The 21,214-nt window shown below is 43.8% G+C and overlaps 1 protein-coding gene across 1 annotated transcript in view; it reads left to right on the forward strand.

Moving 5' to 3' along the window:
- LOC138514686 (cilia- and flagella-associated protein 54-like) overlaps nt 1-21,214 on the forward strand; it is a 655,241-nt gene that overhangs the window by 262,627 nt on the left and 371,400 nt on the right. The window contains exons 4-5 of the mRNA XM_069630102.1: nt 2,481-2,598; nt 15,139-15,234. Of these exons, the coding sequence (XP_069486203.1) occupies nt 2,481-2,598; nt 15,139-15,234 (214 nt within the window). The remainder of the gene's footprint in view (nt 1-2,480; nt 2,599-15,138; nt 15,235-21,214) is intronic.

The raw sequence follows: 21,214 nt of genomic DNA on the forward strand, positions 1-21,214 counted from the left end.
GTGTGAAGTGAATCCAAGTGGTCCTGCGACGGTTTAAGCAAAACCCATCGCACATTCGAAAGTCTTCGATTCTGGTATCACAAAAGGGATCAGAGCCCAGATGAGGGGGATCCACGGTCTGAGCCCGAAAGAGGGAGACCAAACTGTGAATCTTGAAGAAAAGCGATCTGAGCTCGGATGAGGGGGATCCATGGTCCTCAGCCTGAACGAGGGAGACAAAACTATGAACATTGTAGAAAGGGGTCTGAACCCGGACGAAGGGGATCTGTGGTCCGAGCCGGAAGGAGGGAGGCCAGTCTTGAACTTGTGAAAGTGAAACCTTGGCAAAGGGAAGGAACTTTTGTGTTTTGTTTGATGCATCAGGCCCTCTGCATTAGGAGACTGTCATTGCGAAAGAGACTTTGGGCAGAATGCCCTGTTGCCTATGTGTTGAACTGTTACCTTGTGGCCAAGACGCTAGAGTGTGTGTGAAGCCCATACATGCCGCCTTGCCTCTTGCTGAAAAGGTCGGGAAGGGCTCAACTATCCTGACATATCATTTCTTGAACACTTTTACGTACATTGTTATCCCACACCATTTTGTATTTAGAAGTAAGGATTGGCAATAGATTTATTAGTATAGGCCCTTTTATTTTGACAGACTGCACTAGGACCGCGTTATTATTATTTTATGGTCGTAGCTTGCTCCCATCCTTGGATTTAGGTTTATATAGGCATTTTACCAACCCATTGAAGTTCAATAAACACCCTTGAACTGTGATCACGTGTGTCTGTCTTCAATGTTTGATACCATGCCTTCCTTACAATGCTGATATGATTGCATGGTTGCTCAGTAGATTTCCCCACTCTGGCTGCAGTGCCATTGTGGAAATGTCCAAGACTGAGAGAAAGGACTTTGCAAAATTGAAGCAAGGCCTGATCTTAAAGTTTGGCAAGACTCCTGCCCAATACCTGAAAGGATTCAGGGAGTACAAGAACAGAGAAGGTAGTACTTCGGTCACATATGTAACTGAATCTTACCCCAATCTTTTTTGGAATGAGTGACGGTAGCACGGATATTCATAAATTGGATGGACTCACGTGTGCTTCCTGAAGAGGAGATGGTAGCTAACAACAGATCCTTATTGAGAATTTACTCTATGTAAAAAACAAAGTGTTGATGAATTTAGGTACCAAAAAACATTGTTGATGTACAGTACGATTGTGCTTAAACTGAAAAGTATTTTAGAATCTTGTAGAAAACATTTATAGATCATGTATATTCTTTTACTGAAATGTGTTGTATAAAAACAAATAAACTGATATTTTTCATATTAATAGGAATCGTATTTTATTATTTAATAAATACTAACACATACGACTGGGCAGATACAAATGGTCTGGGGGAAGCAAGTGACCCTGTGAACAAATTATATTGTGCTGTTATTTATAGAGGGCTGTTCATAAGTCGTCTTCATAAATATTTCCTCTAGTCTCTCTGAGGTGTGTGAGTAGTGTGATTTGGCCGTGGCAGAATCCATCGTAGCAGAATTGACCGTGGTCCATTTCACTGCGGATACAATTTTTCTGCAGCCAAATCTGCCAACACTTTGACCCCCCAGACCCTCAATACATCCCCACCATTCCCCAATTTACCTTTTGGACATCTTCTTCCTCTCCTGACCATGTGACGTCAGTTCTGTCCCTCTAACGCGGGTCGGATCTGACGCTGCAGGGTCCCCTTTTCTCTTTTTTTTCCTGTCCCCTGCCTCCAATCCACAGGAAGCGTGTGACAGTCCCGACACCCCCCAAGGCCATCAATACCGAACGTGGGGAGCAGGGGACACCCTCGCAACGCTCGCTCACCATGTTCGGTATTGATTACCAAATTTGCTTGAATTTAAACGGTCTAATGGTACTGCCTGAATTCGACCAGATGTACCATCCGATCACTTAAATTCTAACAAATTGGGTAATACCAGGGAATTGGCTGCCTTGGATTCTTAGGGAGAGCAAGGGTGGGGAAAGCTAGAGAGAGGCAGAGGTTGCAGACAGAAACTTTCATGGTTCAAACTTTGAAAAGGTGGGAGTTGAGAAAAGAAGTTACAAAATGTTTTCACGAAAGAATAGAAAGATTAGGATAGACAAATGATAGTAATAGAGGTGGGCAGAGTTATGTGCGGTTAAACAGGTATATTTTGAGGCTCTAACTGAAATGTGTGCATGCTAAATATGTTCTGCTCTGGATGCATTTTTTCCAAAGCCTTCTACTGCTGTGTTGATGTACTTTCAGTTGCGGACTTACAGATGTGTAATGTAATTTAACAATTGAATGTCTCTTTGCCTGAAGTCCGTCTTGAAGGAAAGTGAGTCATTTTCAGTGCATGAAACCTGATGAGCGATATTTGAAAACGTGTGTTTATTCAGTGTCAGCAAGCTCACATTAATTTTTATTTTGTGATCTTTGATTGTGGTATAAATAAAGCTGAATTTGCTTTCAGGTTACTGAGGAAATCCTACTTGGAGCTAGCACGTTTATATTTGTATCTGATAACTTTGGAGGCATTTGGGAAGGAAGCCATGTCCTCAACATCAGAGGAAGGTGGATCAATGGAAAAGGTAAAACCCAAGTCAGTGTGCGGAATGTGTTGGATTTCCACTCACCTGTACATTTTAACACTGTAGCAGTGCACATTAGTATCCTTTGCAGACGGTACACATAACATTATGTAGCACCATTCGTTCCATGTCATTTCAACGCTGGATGTTTTTTCGCAAGGTTTTTGACCGCAGATCTTTTTATGGAAAAACTCATCGAATTTTTATTTTTTTATTTTTAGGGGGCTTCCCCCCACATCCCAATCCCCATTCATTTTTCATATATTCCCGAACACACACACCAAATGTATATATTTTTCTACCCCCCCACACCCCTATCCCCTTTAATTTTTTTATATATTCCCGAACACCCACACCCAATTTATATATTTGTCTAACCCTCCCAAAAAAATGCAATGAATTTTTTTCGGCAAAAAATGTGCGGTAAAAAAACCCACGAAAAACCATCCTGATGAAAGGATGCACCATTGAGCTATTCCTATCTAAATCAGATGGGATTCTACTTGTATGCAAAGGGTATAATTTCCAAATTAAAGTGATATTAATATCCCTTCTTTGCTTTATACAGCAAAGGTGGTGATCTAAGATACCCATATGTTCACCCCTTTGCGGGACCCCCAGCACATTTGTGTCCCTTAAGTTGAAGGGATGCACTAGCACACATATTGATTTACAGAACAAATAATTTGTAACATGCTGGGGGTGGGGGTAAACATGTTTACCTCCACCATTTGGGTGCAAGTAACAATTTACGGTATTTGAAGGTCAATATAATCTAATGTGGAACGAGTCATACATGTCACTTAACCGTATGTAAAGTTTTTTTCTTACTTTAAAATTAATAGAAGTTCATTAAAACATGACACTTTCTGAGCTCATTGATGGTGTCCCTTCTATATGTTGTGCAAATGTAAGCCTCCAAACAGTGGGTATTTCAATTAGCTGATTTTCTGCGAATATCATAAATCTGACAGTCTTACTGAGTCAGAAGCATGCTTTTTCTTGGTCTGTTCAATGTAGCGATATGCGTGCAAGGTGGTCCACCTCCTAGATGGACAGTGTTACAAAGCCGAATAGGATCAACGAGAGATAAAATATTTTTGTTTAAAGGGGAAGTGCGCTCAAAAATGGTATTGTCCCGATCATACGGGCATGTCCTGTTAAGCATACTGCGATCGATCATAAAACTTTTTCCTATGCATCTTACCTTACTTTTCCCCACTTTTACAAATGCGAAAACAATGTGTTTGGCATGGCCATCTTGTGCTAATCTTATCCATTGATGCATCGCCCTAAGTTCAAGTGCCCTCGCAGCAATAATACAGATCGCCCTTCCCTGAAGCTGCCATCAGTAGACGCGCACAGCCCTTTTCACAATGCCAATGCACGTCTCGTTTGAACGTTCTCTTTGGGTACGCTATTGATGTGTCTCCATGGAAATGCCAGGGCGTCTCTTTACCCAATAAGTATAAACAGACCCTTTCTGATCAGACAACATTGGAGTTTCTTTGTCAATAGTTTCACTGTGTTTAGTTTAGATCGCCCGTGACTCGTTTCTGCTTTGTTCAGCTATCTTCCTAGTACGAAGCCCCTGCGAACCGTTACTTACAGTGGCAGAACTGATTTCACTCGTTACTTGCGTTTTGGTTAAACATTTGTCGTACAATGGCAACAGTACGAGCCTGAGTATTCCGAGGAGGAACTAATGGAAAGAGAAGGCGGCGGAAACGATGGGTAATCAGATGATAGTTTGCAAGATGAATCACCCGAGCATGAGCCGCAGCCGAGTCGCATGGAAGACGTTTCAACCTGGTGTACCTGCAATTGTTGTAAGGTCATGCAAACCGAGGTGAAGAACTGCTGCTGCCAAGAAAACTCTGGATGCTGGGCCTACATAGCTGAAGAAGACACACCACCGCTTTGCGTTACCGACCTGCATGACTTCAGGGCAGTCTACCTCACAAGTTCCGTGTTGAGGATTGTGATGGTGCTTATGCAGGAACTTCACGCAACAGTAAGTATACTTTAGATGTGATGTCATTTTTACCACAGAGACCAATAGAATTTCATGTTTTTCTCCTACTTTGTCCTAACTTGGATCGATCATTGACAAATGAATTCAGTCTGTAAATTTGAATACATTTCTCTCGCTTTTTGGAAATCAGAGTGTTCATCACTTACGTGTCTTTCACTTCCAAATGAAAAACAATATTTCTCTATGGCCCAAACCATTCTGGCTCAAATGCATGTTCAGTTTTGTAATGTGTCCAGACCGCAAAGTTACTTTTTTAAAGGAAACTATGCCATCGAATTTAGGATGCAATTTCAAGTATGGTGGTACACATATCCGGTTCATTCAATTAAAATATGTATGTTTCTGTTTTGCAGGTGATACAGGCTGGTGGCCTATCGTTCGCTTACATGGTGGCTTCATGGGAGGCTTGGATACCTGCCTGTGTCATTTGAGCCATTCGTGACAAATTCCCCAGTGACAGCAGACAGTACAGGGGATTTTCCCAAACTGTACTTCAACCTCAAGTATAAAATCTACAGTTTGTTTGTGCCATCAAATAAAATACAACTGAGCATATACGGATAGTTATTTGACTTTGTCAGTGAGGCAAGAACACGCTCAATCGTCTGAGTGTCATGAAAGAATGGTTGGTACCAGGGGTGGACTGGGAACAAATGGAGGCACAGGAAATAATGTTCAAAGTGATCCCATATTACACATTTTGAGCTAGCTCAACCCTTTTCCTATGATAGAATGTTAAAGTAAAATACAAAATAGGCCCAGAGTGCAGAGGCACACCGGGAAATCTCCAGAGTCCCCTCTAGGCCAGTCTAGCCCTGGTTGGTGCCCTTTTCTGCTCACCACATCCCCATCCACCCCCCCTCCAGTATCAATGGCAGTTCACAGCTATGGCCGTGCGCTTCCATGGGGGCTGGATGGGTGGGAACACTCTGGTTACCAAACGCCATCTGCACCTCAAGGGTAATTTCGCACAGGGACCATTGTTCACGTGGCCTCCCCAGACCCTGTGTCTCCAGACTCCCCTCTTCAAGACCCAGCCCCGGCAATCAAAACAGGTTTGTGTCCCTACAGCATTGTTCTGGCCTTTTTGTGCTCGCCTCATGCACATCTGTCCACCATCCATTATCAATGGCAGTTCACACCTATAGGCGTGCGCTCCCAAGGGGGCTGGGTGGGTGGCACGGCTCAAGTTGTCAAACACCATGTGCACTTCACAGGGATCTTCCGCTCAGGGACCATTGTTTACATGGCCTCCCCAGATCCAGTGTCTCCAACTCCCCTGGTCAAGTCCATCTATCCCCCTCCCTCCCTCCACAGTATCGATGGCAGTTTGCACCTAAGACTATGCGCAAATAAACAGGTGCGCATCGTCATCTTAGTTATGTACTTGTTGGAACCATTCTACCGTGAAACTGCAACCGGCCCTGTTTAGCTCACCGATTGCCCCCTTTGTGGGCTATAAGGTTGTGTGTTGTGGACTTACATCTTGTCTGGCATGCTCTCTTACAATCACTGGCAGCTTCCTTCCAGGGCCCATGATTTTATTGTGCCCACATGGCGATGCCAGACAGTTTCTCCAGACTCCCCTCTTCAATAGCCCGTCCCTGCAATCAAGCTATGTTTTTGTCCAATGAGCAGTCTTCGGTGCCTTTTGCGCTCACCTCGTCCCCATCCTTCCTCCTCCCTAGTATCAATGGCAGTCGGCATTGGCACCTATGTAGTGGGTCGTACCGTGCCATACCATTTCCCCACATGTGACACTTGACAGTACTGAGACAAGGAAGAGGAGACTGAGAGTAATTCACACTAGACCATGTCACCACTTTAGTATTGGGACGAGGAAGACGCCTGCAAAGTGTAGTGAAGGTCAGGCGTGTCCTCTTAATCATAGGGGGGCAATCCAAATTGGAAACTCACACCTGCAACCTGTCAAAAGGTTGCAGGTGTATAAAAGGAGACAAAATGTGAAGCAAGAAGAGAGACAGGGAGGCCTGTGGGAAGGGGACCAGCAGGGGACCCATTTTTGGAGGAGGCAGCCAACGTGGGACCTGTGGAAAAGCCAGAATGCTGGCTCGAAGCCCAGAAAACCTGCCCAGCCCAAGGCGAGTTGGGCCGTTAGGCTTTTGCAGGAGCAGGAGCCTCCATCGAGAGAAACCAGCACCATGGGCTGCAGGAGAAAGCAGGATGCTGTCCTCGTCCAGACGGAGGCAGCGGAAGCAACAAGCGAGGGAGGCCAAGACAAGCCCCGAAGTGTGAGCGGGGCTCGCAGCATTTGGCCCACCTCCCGGCGAGGCTGGAAGGAAGCAGTGGAAGCCACAGTGGAAGCCACAGTGGAATCACGCTGAAAACCAGGGAGTGTCAGGAGAGGCACTTGCCAGCCGGGGGCATTCCTAGCGGGTGGCAGAGAGGTAATGCTTTACCGAATTGAAGAAAAAACTTGAAATTAAGCGTAGTATATGCATATTGAATACTGAAACCAATGGGAACTTGAAATTGAGCATATTAAGCATTTGTTAAACACAGAACTGAATGAAACTTTACAATTAAGCATATTGAATATCTGGTGAATACCGACCATCATGAAATTTCGAAATTAAACGTGTTGAATATAAAATTAAAGGAAGCTTTATGGGCAAAGCTAATAAATAAAGACAGTCAAAGAGAAAGTGCCCATATGACAACAACTTATAAGAAAAAGCACAAGTGTAAAAGAGTGCCAAAGAAAGGTGGGACAGGCTTAAGACCACCACAAAGTGAACTTTACAAACAAATTCAATGAGGCAAGGCCAAAGACTGGCAAGAGGTGTGTGGCATACTCTGTGTGAGAAACCTGAGGGTGTTCTCCCAAGTAAACCTCAAGAATCCCTTATTCAGGTGGCCAGGGATGGGCTGACACTCTCAGATCCCAACTCTGGGGGTGGGTGAACAAGGCAGGATCACCTGGGTAAGGGAACCCGAGGTTATGCTTGGGCGAATATTCCAGGGGAGACGCTGTATTATACCAGGGGCGAAGGCGAGAAGGACGAAGTCCCTGAGGCCTTTGGAGGTTGTTTTACATCCACCTCCTTTCCACCCAAAAAATCTCCTTTACCTGTATCCACATCTGGTACATTCCCTAGAAGCCCAAACCCTGTTACATTCGAAAACCATATCTCCCAGAATCCCTGTTTTCCCGTTTCCTACCCGAACATTCCCATTCATTCTTCTCCGCATTTGTCTGATTTTTATTTCCCAAACTCCCAGTCTGCCTTGACAAAACACTACCATTCCCACAATCCCCTCTGTTTATTTCACTCTAACAATCCCGGTTATTCCAGTCTGTTTTACCAACCGGACAACACCTTTACCCCATCCATTTTTATATTGACAAGGACACAACATGTCTTCGGGAATGAAGCAGATCAGAGGCGTAGATTGGGAACTAATATATTTTGAACATGCACAATAAAGAGACTTACTGAATTATTGCTTGATTTTGACACTTCCCATAACTTAGCAAGAGAACTGTATCCAGAAATAATAGACAATTCATTTTTCAAACAAAGGGGGACAATTGTACCTGCAATCCACAAACAGAACCAACAGAATCCATAGTTAATATTGTTTAGAAGTTGTATTAAGAGTTAGCATATTTTAACGGATGATCGAGATGGGAATCCACAGCAGCAATCTCGTCCTCCCGCAGGAGGAAAGACGTCCATACTTTTCTGGAAGAAAATGCTGCAGACTAATTTACAGGGGTATAATCTATTTATGTCTTATATTCATCATTGTTTTACTGTCACTGACGATCAGAACTGCATTTTTTATTGGTAAATAAAGTGTTCCAATTCCAGTGCACCCACCTAATGGTGCACACATGAAACCTACGAAGGCACCCAGACCTTACGTAGTCATTCCAGTCCCTAGAAGATCTGATAATGGAGTGAGTGAACTTGAGATGGATGTGATTTGCAATGACACAACTACACACACACTTGTGGTAACAAACAAATCAAAAAGCCGGAGACAGCGTCGGCAGAGTGTGAATGTAAAAGGGTTACTGACAACCACAAGCACTCAAACATTGAATGCACACACATCAGCCCTATTGTCAACAACTGCAGAACCACAATCTAAAGCATGGAAGAAGAAAAGGCTGCCTACTATGAGAAGTTCCACTACAAGTGAAGTGAAAAGACAAATGGAAAAGGCTGAACTCCTGAAGAGACAAGAGGAGTTGGAGAATAAACCCACAGAGACAACATTAACAAGCACACATGATCCAATGAAGGGGAGGAGTACAGGTTCTACAATACAGCCATATACTGGACCAATGTCAGAGTGGATAGGGGCATTTCTAACCAGAAAGAAAAGATGCAAGAGGACAAGGAAAGAAGTGCCAGACTTTTGTCTACTCAAATGGCACAGATGAAAAAACCTGCACCATGGACCAGGATACCCTAGAATCCTCCAGAAAGGAGAAGCCATACAGATGCATTCAGGGATGTAGTTATAGCGAACTACATGAAAACTTTAAGAATCAAGAGAAGCATACAAGGAGACAACAGCGAACTAAGCGATTACTTGGACAGCACAGCACATTTGGGAAACAACATCTGGCACCAGCATATGAAAGAAGTTGGAAGACGGAGCTCAGAAGGGGAATGCTTTGTTTGTGCACTCCTACCGTACAGCATGGGGCAGTCCAAGACCTTCGTAGCTGTAGATATTGATGTCCAGACAGCACACTGTCTTTCACATGTAGCAATGTGCAAGATCAGGCGCCAGTTCATGGGTAGTGATGCCTCACTAAAGTGGGCAACTGAAGCAACTGATCCAAATGAAAAGGATTATGTCCAGGACATAAAGACAAGAAATAATGGAATAACGAAACACATTGTGATCAGATACGAGAAGCCTGGAGTTAAAGGAGCAGCAATTAGAAGAGAAGCAAACCAGAAGCTAAATGTCCAAGGAAAAACTCCAGAAGAGGCTTGAAGTTGGAAGAACAGAGGCCAAATGCAGATTTGGGGAACAGTGCTTTCACCAGACCGATGGGAGAACGGAGTAGTGATATGCAGAGCATGAATGGTCATAGGTCAATACGAGTCTACCATCAACACAGTGCGAGATGGTTGCAAGCCATTGTAGCCAAGGCTTGCAAAACTGCTAACATGGGTCGAAGACAGAGGAGGACCCTTGTAGATAGTGCCACTACAAAGCCCAAAATTCTGCATCAGGAATAATGGCACAAGAAAGATGGGAATGAATCAGAATTGTGGACGAGTTTTTGACGCCCCAGGAATGGTGCACGGAACTGCAGTAATCATTGATCATTATTGGGCATGTGGATCCAAAGCATAAATCAGACTGCCGAGAAACTGGGGAGGTATATGCACAATAGTGAATGTCCACGTTCCAGCATCGGTGATCACGAAAAGCGACCTGAACATTGACAGCTTCCCGAAAGCAGATGCTCACCGAAGGAAGAGGTCTGTGGAACTGCTGAATCGAATGAAGAGAGTGAATTACTTTTCTGCCAAATCAGAAGAAGCTTTTCATGCAATCTCATATGAACACAGGGTGTTCAGCCTTAGCTCATCAGTGTTCACAACAATTTTCATGCCAAGATTTCAAGTTGGAGCGAATACTAAATGGTTGCAGATAACCAGATGGGAGTTACTGCAGACCATCAACACGACCATAAAGGGATTCAACACAATCAAAGAAGAGTTAAGGGCAGTCCGCCTGATGACTCTCCAGAACAGATATGTCCTTGACATGATCACAGCTATGGATGGAGGTGTTTGTGCAAAAATTGGAGAATCATTTTGGACATTTATGCCTTCTCACGACGATGAAAATGGAACCTTAACAGAAGCCATAGGTATGCTGACAAAACTACAGAATCAGATGATTGATGAAACTGACGAAGTTGATGATGACAGCTGGTTTGGATCACTATTCTCATGGGTTCCACAATTGATGGCAGATGCATTCAAGTTCCTGGGAGCCCTGCTATTGATGATATTGCTAGGATTCTGTGTTATCAAGATAATAATCTCTCAATGCCAGAAAACTGCGAAAAAAAGACATAGGAATGAAGATCATGATTGATGTCGAGCCAGGATGGAAGCCAGAAGACCTGGCTGACGAAGAAATAAGAGACTTTGTGAAGGCCAGCATCCTTGCACCAGAAGGAACCAAAGAACCAAAGAAGCATAGAAACTATGTGGGAGGATAGGTTTACTGCAGCCCAAAGGGACAGTGTCAACTGATGACCTGGAACAAAGACGGACACGTAAGAACAGCAGGAAGCTTGAAAGGAGTAATAAAGATATGGACCCCAAAGAGACATTTCTTCACACCATCATGTATAGACCCAGAAGATGAAGAGAGAATGGACTCAAACAATGAAGCAAAAGAGGAACTGGAAGAACTGAAGAAAGAGGTGAAAGTGGTCGGTGAATCGCCCAAAGGGGGGGGAGTGTAGAGGAGGTCCCAAATACAGCCTGCACTCCAACCGTCCATTTTAAAGTGCCAGGAACGTTCACACCAAAATATGTGACGTATGATGAGCAAATAAAGCAGCAGAGAGCCGCAGTGGGGCTCTGTCCAGTACTTATCAGAAGAACAGCACCTATTGAAGTACCAGTACCAAGGAAACCATGGACAGTAAGGTACCCATTGAGAAAGCCATATAAATAAATGAAACGAAATGAAGATCGTCTAAGTACAGTCCCTGAAGAAACCAAAAAGGTCTTAATGAAAGACGAATGGTGACGTTACGAGAACCCGGACTGACTCACATATAGAAGAAACGACGACCAGAGAATGACGTAAAGAGACGAAATGCCATGGGCCAGGGACATCGTGAACCTAAGGTGAAAGGACAATGTCAAATGTAAGAAGCTTAAGCCATGAGCAGGATGAAGATATTCGACCAGTTTACGCATGTACATATGCTTGGAACCGCAAAAAAGCTAAGAAAACCGTGCAGCTTGCTATGCTTAGTAGAAAGATAGTGGGGCAAGCGCCACTATAAATAATGTACCTCAAAAGAAGCATGTTACATAGGTATACTTCCAGTTTGCACAAAAGCAGAATTAACCAAAGGTTACCAAAGGCCACACGAGGAAAGATTCATATTTAGCAAAATCGAGAATAAAGTGGCAGAAACGAAACTCAGCAGAAGCAACCAGTGCCAGGACAGAAGGTTGTATCAGTGGAATAGACGAACTGTAGCTACAATTAATTGAAGCTAAGAACAGAATATCCTGCCTCTGAAAGGTCACGATAAGAAGACGAGGGCAGGGTGGTGGGTGAAACGAAAATCAAATACACAAATTATGTGGAAAAGAGGAAAATTTACTATGTCTGAATCACGTGACCAGCCGAGCAAGAAGAAGCAAGAGTTTCACACCTATGCATGGCAGCAGGCCAGGCGAAGATATGAGAACTTTTCCAGACAGGAGATGCAGTCTCGAGGCCAACCACTGTGAAATAATTGGCACATGGCCTCTAAAGTGATGATTGATTGTAACACTAATTGGAGGAAGGCCGGGGGAACTAAGGGGCACCCCGCACCTGGTCGACCATTCTGCGTGCTGCTAAGCAAAGTGGAAAAGTATGCAAGGGGTTGATGCCAACCCAATCACAGTGGACCAAGTAACCTAGGGTCCTATAGTTAGTAGAACCACTAGGACGTCGTACTTTTAGTGACGTCTGCAGTAGCCATTTTGAAGGAAGGGCTTAGATGCCCCACCTGACAGTGTTTACCCAATCCCCTCACTCTGTTACCATATACAGATATAGTACCTATATTAAAATTACCTTTCTCGAACCAATAGAATTGCATGTCAACTTTTAAGCGTTACACGTCAATGATGACGAGATTTCAGTATAAATGTTCTGATTTTGACGAAGTTCGTTTGAGTTGAAGCGAGAAGGAAGATCGCACCACTGCTGTTATTCATAACTCCCCGTTTTTTGCTTGTGTCATTAAACTGACTCCCTTTGCCAAACCGTCAAGTTTTCATTATTGATTTGGTGTTGGAGTATAAATCTGCACCCCCATCCATCTCACGGGTGCTGCTATCTTGTCTTAAAGTGCTTCTGGGCAAACCCTGACTCTATGGGCCTGTTGGGGGTCTCAGAGCACACTCGCAGGTTCTTAAAGAGGGCTCAGTAAACATGTATTTTGATGCTGTGAGCCTGCATGTCACTGATGTGCTTAAAGTGGTCCCAGTAAGGATGTGTATGTGAAGCTGTGCTCCTGCAGATTGTTGTCATGCTTAATATGGTTCCAGTATCTGAAAATGGTGTCATTCAGTGGTTGAAGTTATGTTGTCCCCTGTTTATTCTGCCTCTCATAATGTGGTAGAGCTGCCTACATACCATCAGCAGTCCACCAACTGTCACCCGCCAAAATATATACTGAGTGTTTGCTATATGTTTTATGTTTGCAAATACCTGAGTCGCAATATATGTGTTGAGTGTTTTTTATCCTACAATTCCTAAGTGGTCAAAGTATTGCTGTGTTGTAACTGGGAGGGGTCGGGTCTGGGGAGGAGGCAGTTAATGTCCAGTGGTATTGGTTTGTTTCGTTATGAAAAAGGAGGAGTGTGGTGTTTCCCTTTTAAAAATGTGTATTTCCCCTGATGTGTCATGACAACACCATGTCTGACTGGAAATAAAAGGGCCCTCTGCCAGCACGTGCGCCAGAACGGCGGCAGACTCCATGTAATGACACTGTGTCTCTGTGTCTCATTGTACTGGGCCTGTAGGCCTACCCCATGTGATCAGTCCTGCAGCCCTGTTGGTCTGGGTGTCCCCAGACCAGCATGTGTAACCTAGGTGCCCCCTGACCACTGTTCCTCTGGGTGATCCCAGAGCAGCTGTTTATCCGGGAGTAGCAGGCAGCTGAAGTCCTGCTGTCACCGCAGCCCACAGGGTGATCCCTGCAACAAAAAGTGTGTGTTGGCTGCCCCCAGAACTCCTCAGGCTGGCCCGTGAGCCAGCCCGCAACTGTCACTGCAAATTAAGGCACTGGGTGCCCCCACCGATGGAATCAGTTAATGTCCAGTGCTATTGGTTTGTTATGTTATGAAAAAGGAGGAGTGTGGTGTTTTCCATTTACAAATATGTATTTCCCCTTTAATGATGTGTTATGACAACAAAGTGTATTTTTTGCAGTGCAAAACGACTTTGCACTGACTTTGCACTGGTGCAAAGTCACTTTGCACTCCAAAAATACTCTTTGCACTGCTCTTTGAATTAGGGTGTTTGTTGGCAGTGCAAAGTCACTTTTTACCATTGCAAAGTCACTTTGCACCGTGCTAAAAATTCCATGAATCAGGCCCTAAATCTTTCTTCTCGAGTATTACAATATATATAATCTATCAGCAAATGTCTGAAACTGATGATGTAATGCAAAACATGGTTTATATTTCCGTCTACTGAAGAGCAGCATTGTCATCCTAATTCTTTTCATGATGTTTTAGCACAGGGAAATAAGGTTGGGGAGACCCACCAGAGCCCAGCTCGAGGGCACAGGTTGGACCCTGCCAGGGCTCAGCAACACCTACTTACGCCCTGGCTGAGCGATTCCACTTGTTATTTGAATAAATGTTGGTAAATACTAGTGGCAGTTCAATTATTCATAGAATATCAAATGAATGTGAGTATATACTGATACATAAGAAAACGCTCAACATATATAAAGATTACTAAAGATAATCTCGACCAAAACAACATTAGCCTTGCTAGTACAATGAAGTGTGGGAATGAGCTGGTGTGCTGCAGGTGGATGCGAGATTTGCAAAGGGGTGGGTGATGTGCCCTGGAGGATCAAAGTTGTATTTGGAGGTTCATGTGCTACAAGGGTATGTGCCATGCATTTGAGGCATGGGTGACGTGCTGGAGGCATGGTTCAGGGGGCTAGCCATTGCTCTAGCCCCATCATGACGTACTCACCTTTTGGCCATTTGTCCAAAATATAGCGGAAAGCACTCGGGTAATCCTGATGGGCAAACACAGTTTATGCCATCCTTAAGCCACACCGTTTTTATGAATTCATTCTGCTAAATGCTCCTTCCATCTTGGTGGCTTACGTCTTGGCTATCATTTTAATGGTTAGCTATTTAAGATATTTTGCCAAAGTAATGTATATTACCTTGTATTTTGAGCACATTCTTATTGGAATTTCATAAATGGATACAGCATCTAACTTTCTGTGATGTGCTCTTGTGCTTTAAAATTCTTAGTAAGTTGTCTTTCATGACGATAACAATAATTGAACTTCAAATTAAATCCAAGAGAACGACAGTAGTGGTGCAGATCCCTTCCATTTATAAAAAGCGTGTGCCTTTTCTCACTAGTTTTAAATGTGAAAAGAATATTGAACTCCATCCAATGTAGTGATACACTCCTTTTTGTAGATAAAATGTAATATTTATTGTCAATTATATCTTAATGTGTCCTTACATACCATCGTATATAAAATTTATTTTGCCACCATTTAGATTGAAATCAAACCAGAAGACTCTAAAGAAACTATACCTACTCTTTCAAAAACCTACGAATTGCTGGCCTGGATAGCAGTACGAGCAGCTACTCAGGTTAGTGGAATACATTAGTATCTTTCTCTACTATTCTGTAGATGGCGGATTACACACGTGTGCTGCATTGTCTGATAAGAACTGGCCATGTGTGGAGCTGCAAGGCCTGTGGAGCCGGTGTTCTGCTCGAGAAGCTGAACCCAATGTAAGCATCAGCCTTTTAGCTGCTCTTGCTGGGTAGCTTTACTATCTTGCTGTTTAATTTGGCAATCATCCGAGATCAGGATAAATCCCTGGTTGTTGAATTCATGCAGTTATCTTTAAATAGTGCCGTTATTAACACGTTTGCTGTTATTGATCACAAACTAGCTGGTGCTTTGAAAGTAAATGTCAGGGGTATACAACTGCACCTTTCTACCATTTCTTTGAGGTTATTCACCTAATATTTAACACTGTATGTTAAGTGACTGGGTGTTTTTATATTTATGATAAGAGATGCAGCACATATGCTTCGTGATAATTCTTCAATGTTGCATTTAACTTCCAATTACTGTTCTGAGTCCTCTGATAGCTTAGTAAAAGACTTGCAACTGGCAGGGCCCCTGCTCTGAGGTTATTCACCTAATATTGAACACTGTATGGTGAGTGATGCAGCACATATGCTTCCACAGACCTTTCTAATTACATTTTGTTTAGTGATGGATTGGAGTAATTTGTCCAGAGGTACTGTACATAATGCATATTACAGATAGATCAATCCCGTTGCTGGGTGTTTTGCATAGGATCAAGGCAAACTGGTTTCTGCATATAACGATATGAAGAGTTGGAGTTTGGGAACATCGCTAGTCAGAACATTGAGCCTGGTTACAGTGGGCCTGTCCTTGATGCCCCAGGGCATAGAATTTCAGTTGTGAACTGGGCGAAGGGTGAAGAAGCGAATGCAAGAGGTGTCTCACCATAGACAGGTGCAGGTAGGTTGAGGGGACCCTTGGAGCAACCGAAGCAGTGGAGGGGGTATAGAGGGGGTTTGTGTCAACCTAACGGTTTTGCGGGCAGGCATAACGAGCTTGAAAAAGAACCAATTTTGCATAAATAACCACCTCATGTGAAGTTAAAGTGGAGAGGTGCATGACAAAAGTGGGATGTTATAGAAGGAGCGGGTAAAAAAGTGAAGCAGGTGCAGTGGCGTATGTGGAGATTCCCATGGCCAGGCAGGAACAGTAATCCAGTTTGCAAAAGACTAGTGTGGGGATACGTTTTTTTAGTGAATTGAAAGGTGGGATGGTGATCACTACAATGGTCTTCAGTCTTTCAGGATATTGTGAGACCTAACTGTCCCAAAACGTTTATCAGCCGTTCTATGTTCACGAATGTGTAAGTGTAACCTGTCTCTCAGGCTTATGTCAGCCTTTTCTCCCCTTCAGCAGTCTTTTGGGTTTACAGCACCCTCTTTTCCCCTTCTAGGGAGTATATAGTTTATGTATTTATTTAGAATATCATAATGCATTAATTCATGGGCACTTCACAGTGGATATTGGGCCTCATTACGAGTTTGGTGGTATCTCAGCAGAGATACCACCAAACAGTATTCCTGTTACCACCAATTCGTCCAGCGGTATTACTACTGGCGGTGTTACCGCCGGATTTCAAGTGGCGGTTTGGCAGTATAAATGCCCATTTCATGAAGCTGGAGAAAGCTCCTCCACTTTACCTCAAAATATTGGCTGAATTACCACTCTGTAATCCCGCTGGAGGTAATTCCGCCAAACATTTAGGCCAAACGTTTAGTTTGGCAGTGAGGGAAAAATGGAGGTAACAGCAATTACCTCCACTTTGTTCCTAAACCGCCAAACTTGTAATGAGGCCCATTGAGTACAATTCAGAGGTATGGTATATATACAAGGAATCAGTAACATGGCATTAGGTTATACGCTCAAGTAGGCTGCTTAGTTACAATCGGTATTCAAGATCTGAGCTGACAGTTGGGTAACACAGTGTGGGCGACACTTTTGTTAAGGCATCAAGGGTTACAGAAATTCTGGTGCTTGCAGTTTATTCATATCACAACGAACACAAAACAAGTAAGTGGATGTAGGAACAAGTCAGGTAACCTTTCACAGGGACAATGCAGGCAAATTCAAGGTTATCAGGTAATGGCTAAATGCGGCACTCTGATGGAACTGTTAGTCATAAGGTATAAGTGCGGTTGTATCAAGTACAGGAATCATGGTGGGGCAAACGTTATTTGGTTGATGTACACAGGCATATTTGAGTTATATCTTCTGTCCATGGATGTACGAATCCCATAGGCTTACGTTGACCTTCTCATGGTTTAAGATAGGTGTGAGGCTCCAGCCTCCAGTAGACATTGACTTCTTTGGCCCTTTCAGAATATAAACAGTGTCAGACTGCAGCATTCGCAATGACTTTTTCATCTCTCACAGGCCGTAGGGTAAGTGTGTAACCGTCAGAAAAAGGATAGTCTTAATTTCAAGCAATTAATTGAGCAAAATGGTTTATTATATTTGGCTTGCAAGACTGAAGACATCATCCTAGCATTAACCTATTCCCAACCAACTAACCTGCCCCACACTCCTATCGTGCTCCTTATATCTGCTTTCAGATGTTCAACCTTGAAATCCAGAAAGGCACTTAATGGGCCTTCTGACACGCCTTTTTCCCCCCTCAGGACAATAGTGGTAATTGTCCGGAGGGATTATTCCACCCTCAGGGTCACGTGGTGACCGCTTCCGTTTCGAAAATGTGGATCATATGTAATTCTGATCAAAGTCTTCTATAGACATGGAGTGATGGGCTTCCTTCCTAGGACGATATCCAATGTCAATAAATAGGCTCAGAGTCTGTGGCCCATTAAACTGAAGCAGGCCAAATGTCTGTTTTCAGCACTTTTTGGGCATACATGCGCAGTTTAGATTATGGCAACCAGGAATGCCTGAAGCTAATAGTGGCAAGGGCACCCTAGCCAGAGTCCTCTGTGATTTAAAGAAATGAATAAACACTAGGATTACAGAAAAAAGTCTTCTCTTATTACCTGTAAGGAGAACCCCGATCCCGCCCCCTCTTTTCATTGCCCTACTTATCACTGATTCAATCAGCATACTTGCACACATGTGAGACTTGAGCAGTCTCAATGGCTTCTTTTGTGCTCTCAGGCCATAAGAGATAGGTGTGAGACATGAGAAGACTCAATGTTGTCTTCAGCTCGATGGACTATGTAGGGTAGTTGTGGGACAACCAACATTTTCTGTGGCTTCTTCATAAGCCCTACCAGCTTCTTCAAAGGTTCCCTTGCAGGTGCGATATTCAGCAATCTCCTCATCACTCTGCAGCTCTTGTTCAGCAGCTCCCACTTTTCCTCCAGTTGTGTCTCAAACTGAAACTGACTGGCCCACAATCTGTTTTGCATTATATTGTAAGGAATCTTGCACCCCTTTCTCCCCTTCTTTTTCATAGGTCTATCCTACCCTGCCTAATTTTCTGTCCCTCTACTGCTTCATTCAACCTTAATCTCTCTTGCATGTGCTCTGAGGCTGCTTGGTGATATGTTGCGAGTTTAGGTGGCGACCAGAAGGGAAAAAAAAGCATATGAAGCATTTTCGATTATTACTTTCCCCTTCAGAAACCGCATGGAGATGGCATCCTCTCCCTCTCTCCCTCTCTCTCCTTTCAACAGTGTGGTTTTGGAACCACACTGTACTATCTTCCTGTGGATTGTCTACTGATCACTCTCTTCAAGTAAGAGTAGGGATTCTCATATAGCAAGCCTGGCTCTGTTTAGTTGCAGAAACACCTGATGTATGTAAGTGGTTTTTAGAACAAGGGGAGAAGTGATCTGCCAGAGCATACTGTGGCCAAGCACAGATCTGGTATTAGGCTGGACTAGAGAATGCAAGTTGAATTATTGGCGGGGGAAGCTTTGTGGCGGAGCATCCTGTATTATGGCCAGCTGCAGCAGGTAGAGAGGCTTGGTGTGGTAGGGTACATTAGGGCATACATCAGGGAGTCTGAGTATCTTTAGAGCATTTTTTAGTACCTAAGCAGCAAGGCCATGCAAGGAAGCTGTATCTTGCATATGTGTTTGGACTACTGGACATGGTATCACATATAGAAAAGTCCATGGAAATCGCATCACAATCTGGAAGGCAGCATAAGTGACATTACAAAAAGTGGAATCAAAGTAATGTACATTGGTAAATTTGTAAACATGCACTACAGGCTAACAGTGCATTTCAAGATTAAATATTTTGGCAATGCACATTGCTTAGTTCAGACAAGGGTTTTATCTTTGTCTTCGTCCTTACCACCATTCAGTTGTTCTGAGGCATAAATCCAGTGGGTCTTGAGCTTTTTTTTGGAACTATTTATGGTTCCCTCTGTGAGAAAACCAGAAGGTGTCTCACCCGCTATTCCCCAGGGATCTTTCATCCAGGTGGCCAGGGCACAGCCATAACTTTTGGATCCAGTTCCTGGGGGTGGACCAGTGTGGGAGGATCATCTGGGCGAGGGATCTTCGGGGAGTGGGACACCGGACGGCGAGACACGTTATCCCTCCCGCTGTAATACCTTTACCCCATCCTACCAGGTAGGATATGTGGGAAATTGTCCCCCCACCCCTTTCCCTTCACTAACACTTCCACACGGACAGCCCGCTCTGGGAGAAAGCAGACTTACACCCGAGCCATATACCTGACGTGTCCCAATGCAATGGTCAGGCGAAGTCAAGCAATTACTGACAATCACTCACACCTGACTTCCATTACACTTCCCCACATGGATAAAAGGTGGAGCATGAGAGCACACTCTGAGTGAGGCAAAGCACACAAGGAAATAGCCGTTCCAAGATGGCAGTTTTTAACGAGAGAAGAAAGACAGCAAAACAGAAGACGATCCTAAGGGGGGAAGTTCCCCTGACCTTTTTGACAAGAAAGCATTACTTTTCTGAAACCTTGAGAATAGAAAGTTTAAGACCAGGAAACCAGGCTGAAGAATCCTGCATTGTGTGTCAGAGGTACCCGAAGCCCTCCCACGTCAATAATCAAGGCAGGGAGAAATACCAGCCACCGTGGTACTGTCCTTGGCTCCAAAGAACAAAGCTGCATCAGTGAAATCAACACAGCCGGTGAGTTGGGGACACCAATACAAGACCAGTCTCTGTTAAAGCCAAGGTTGCAAGCAGCAACATTGTATGGCGAGCGCTGGAACAAACATTGGTAAAACGGGAGCAAACATTGCTAAAACGCGTGTGATAAAGGATGCAAGTAAAGTTGAACTGCTGATGAGTGATTGAACTTTTGAAGCAAGATATAATACCTTTGACAGAGTGGTCTGGCACCACGTGGGTGCTCAGTCGAAGGTCTCTGTAGGGTATCCAGCTGGGAATTGGCAAAGTGAAAGCGAGAAAGAGATCAAATCAACAAGAGAGCAAGTAATTGTGAATCGAAGTGGTCCTGCGACGGGTTGAGCAAAATCCTGCGCACAATCGAAAGTCTTCAGTTTTTGAAGTAAAGAAAGCTTGGAAAAGTAGATGAAATTAGTCTGAACCCGGCAGAGGGAGATAATTTGAAAGCTTTGTGTTAAAGTGGGTCTGAGCCCGGCATAGAGGGACACGGGGTGAACCAAAACTCACTCAAGAAATTGTGCATGTGAAATCCTAAAACGAAGGGAACTTTAGTGTTTGTTTGTCGCATCAGGCCCTCTGAAACTAGAAACTTTGAATGGCAAAAAGACTTTAGCACAGAAGGTTTTAATGCTGAGGTTTTGAACTGCATCCTCTTGCTAGAGAAGCCAGAGTGTGTGTTAAGCTCAAGTGTGCCACCTTGCCCCGTGCTGAAAACGTGGGCAAGAGAAGCCGACGACTTGAAAATCCTGACATATCAGTTCTTGAACACTTTTCGTTTTGCATAACATTGTTTCCCACACTATTTGTATTTAGAAGCAAGGATTGGCAATAGGTTTATTAGTATAGGCTGTTTTATTTTGACAGACTCGACTAGGATTGCATTATTATTATTTGATGGTC

This window comes from Ambystoma mexicanum, chromosome 12 (genome assembly GCF_040938575.1).
Source record: "Ambystoma mexicanum isolate Mex_15411 chromosome 12, UKY_AmexF1_1, whole genome shotgun sequence".
Taxonomy (NCBI): Eukaryota; Metazoa; Chordata; class Amphibia; order Caudata; family Ambystomatidae; genus Ambystoma; species Ambystoma mexicanum.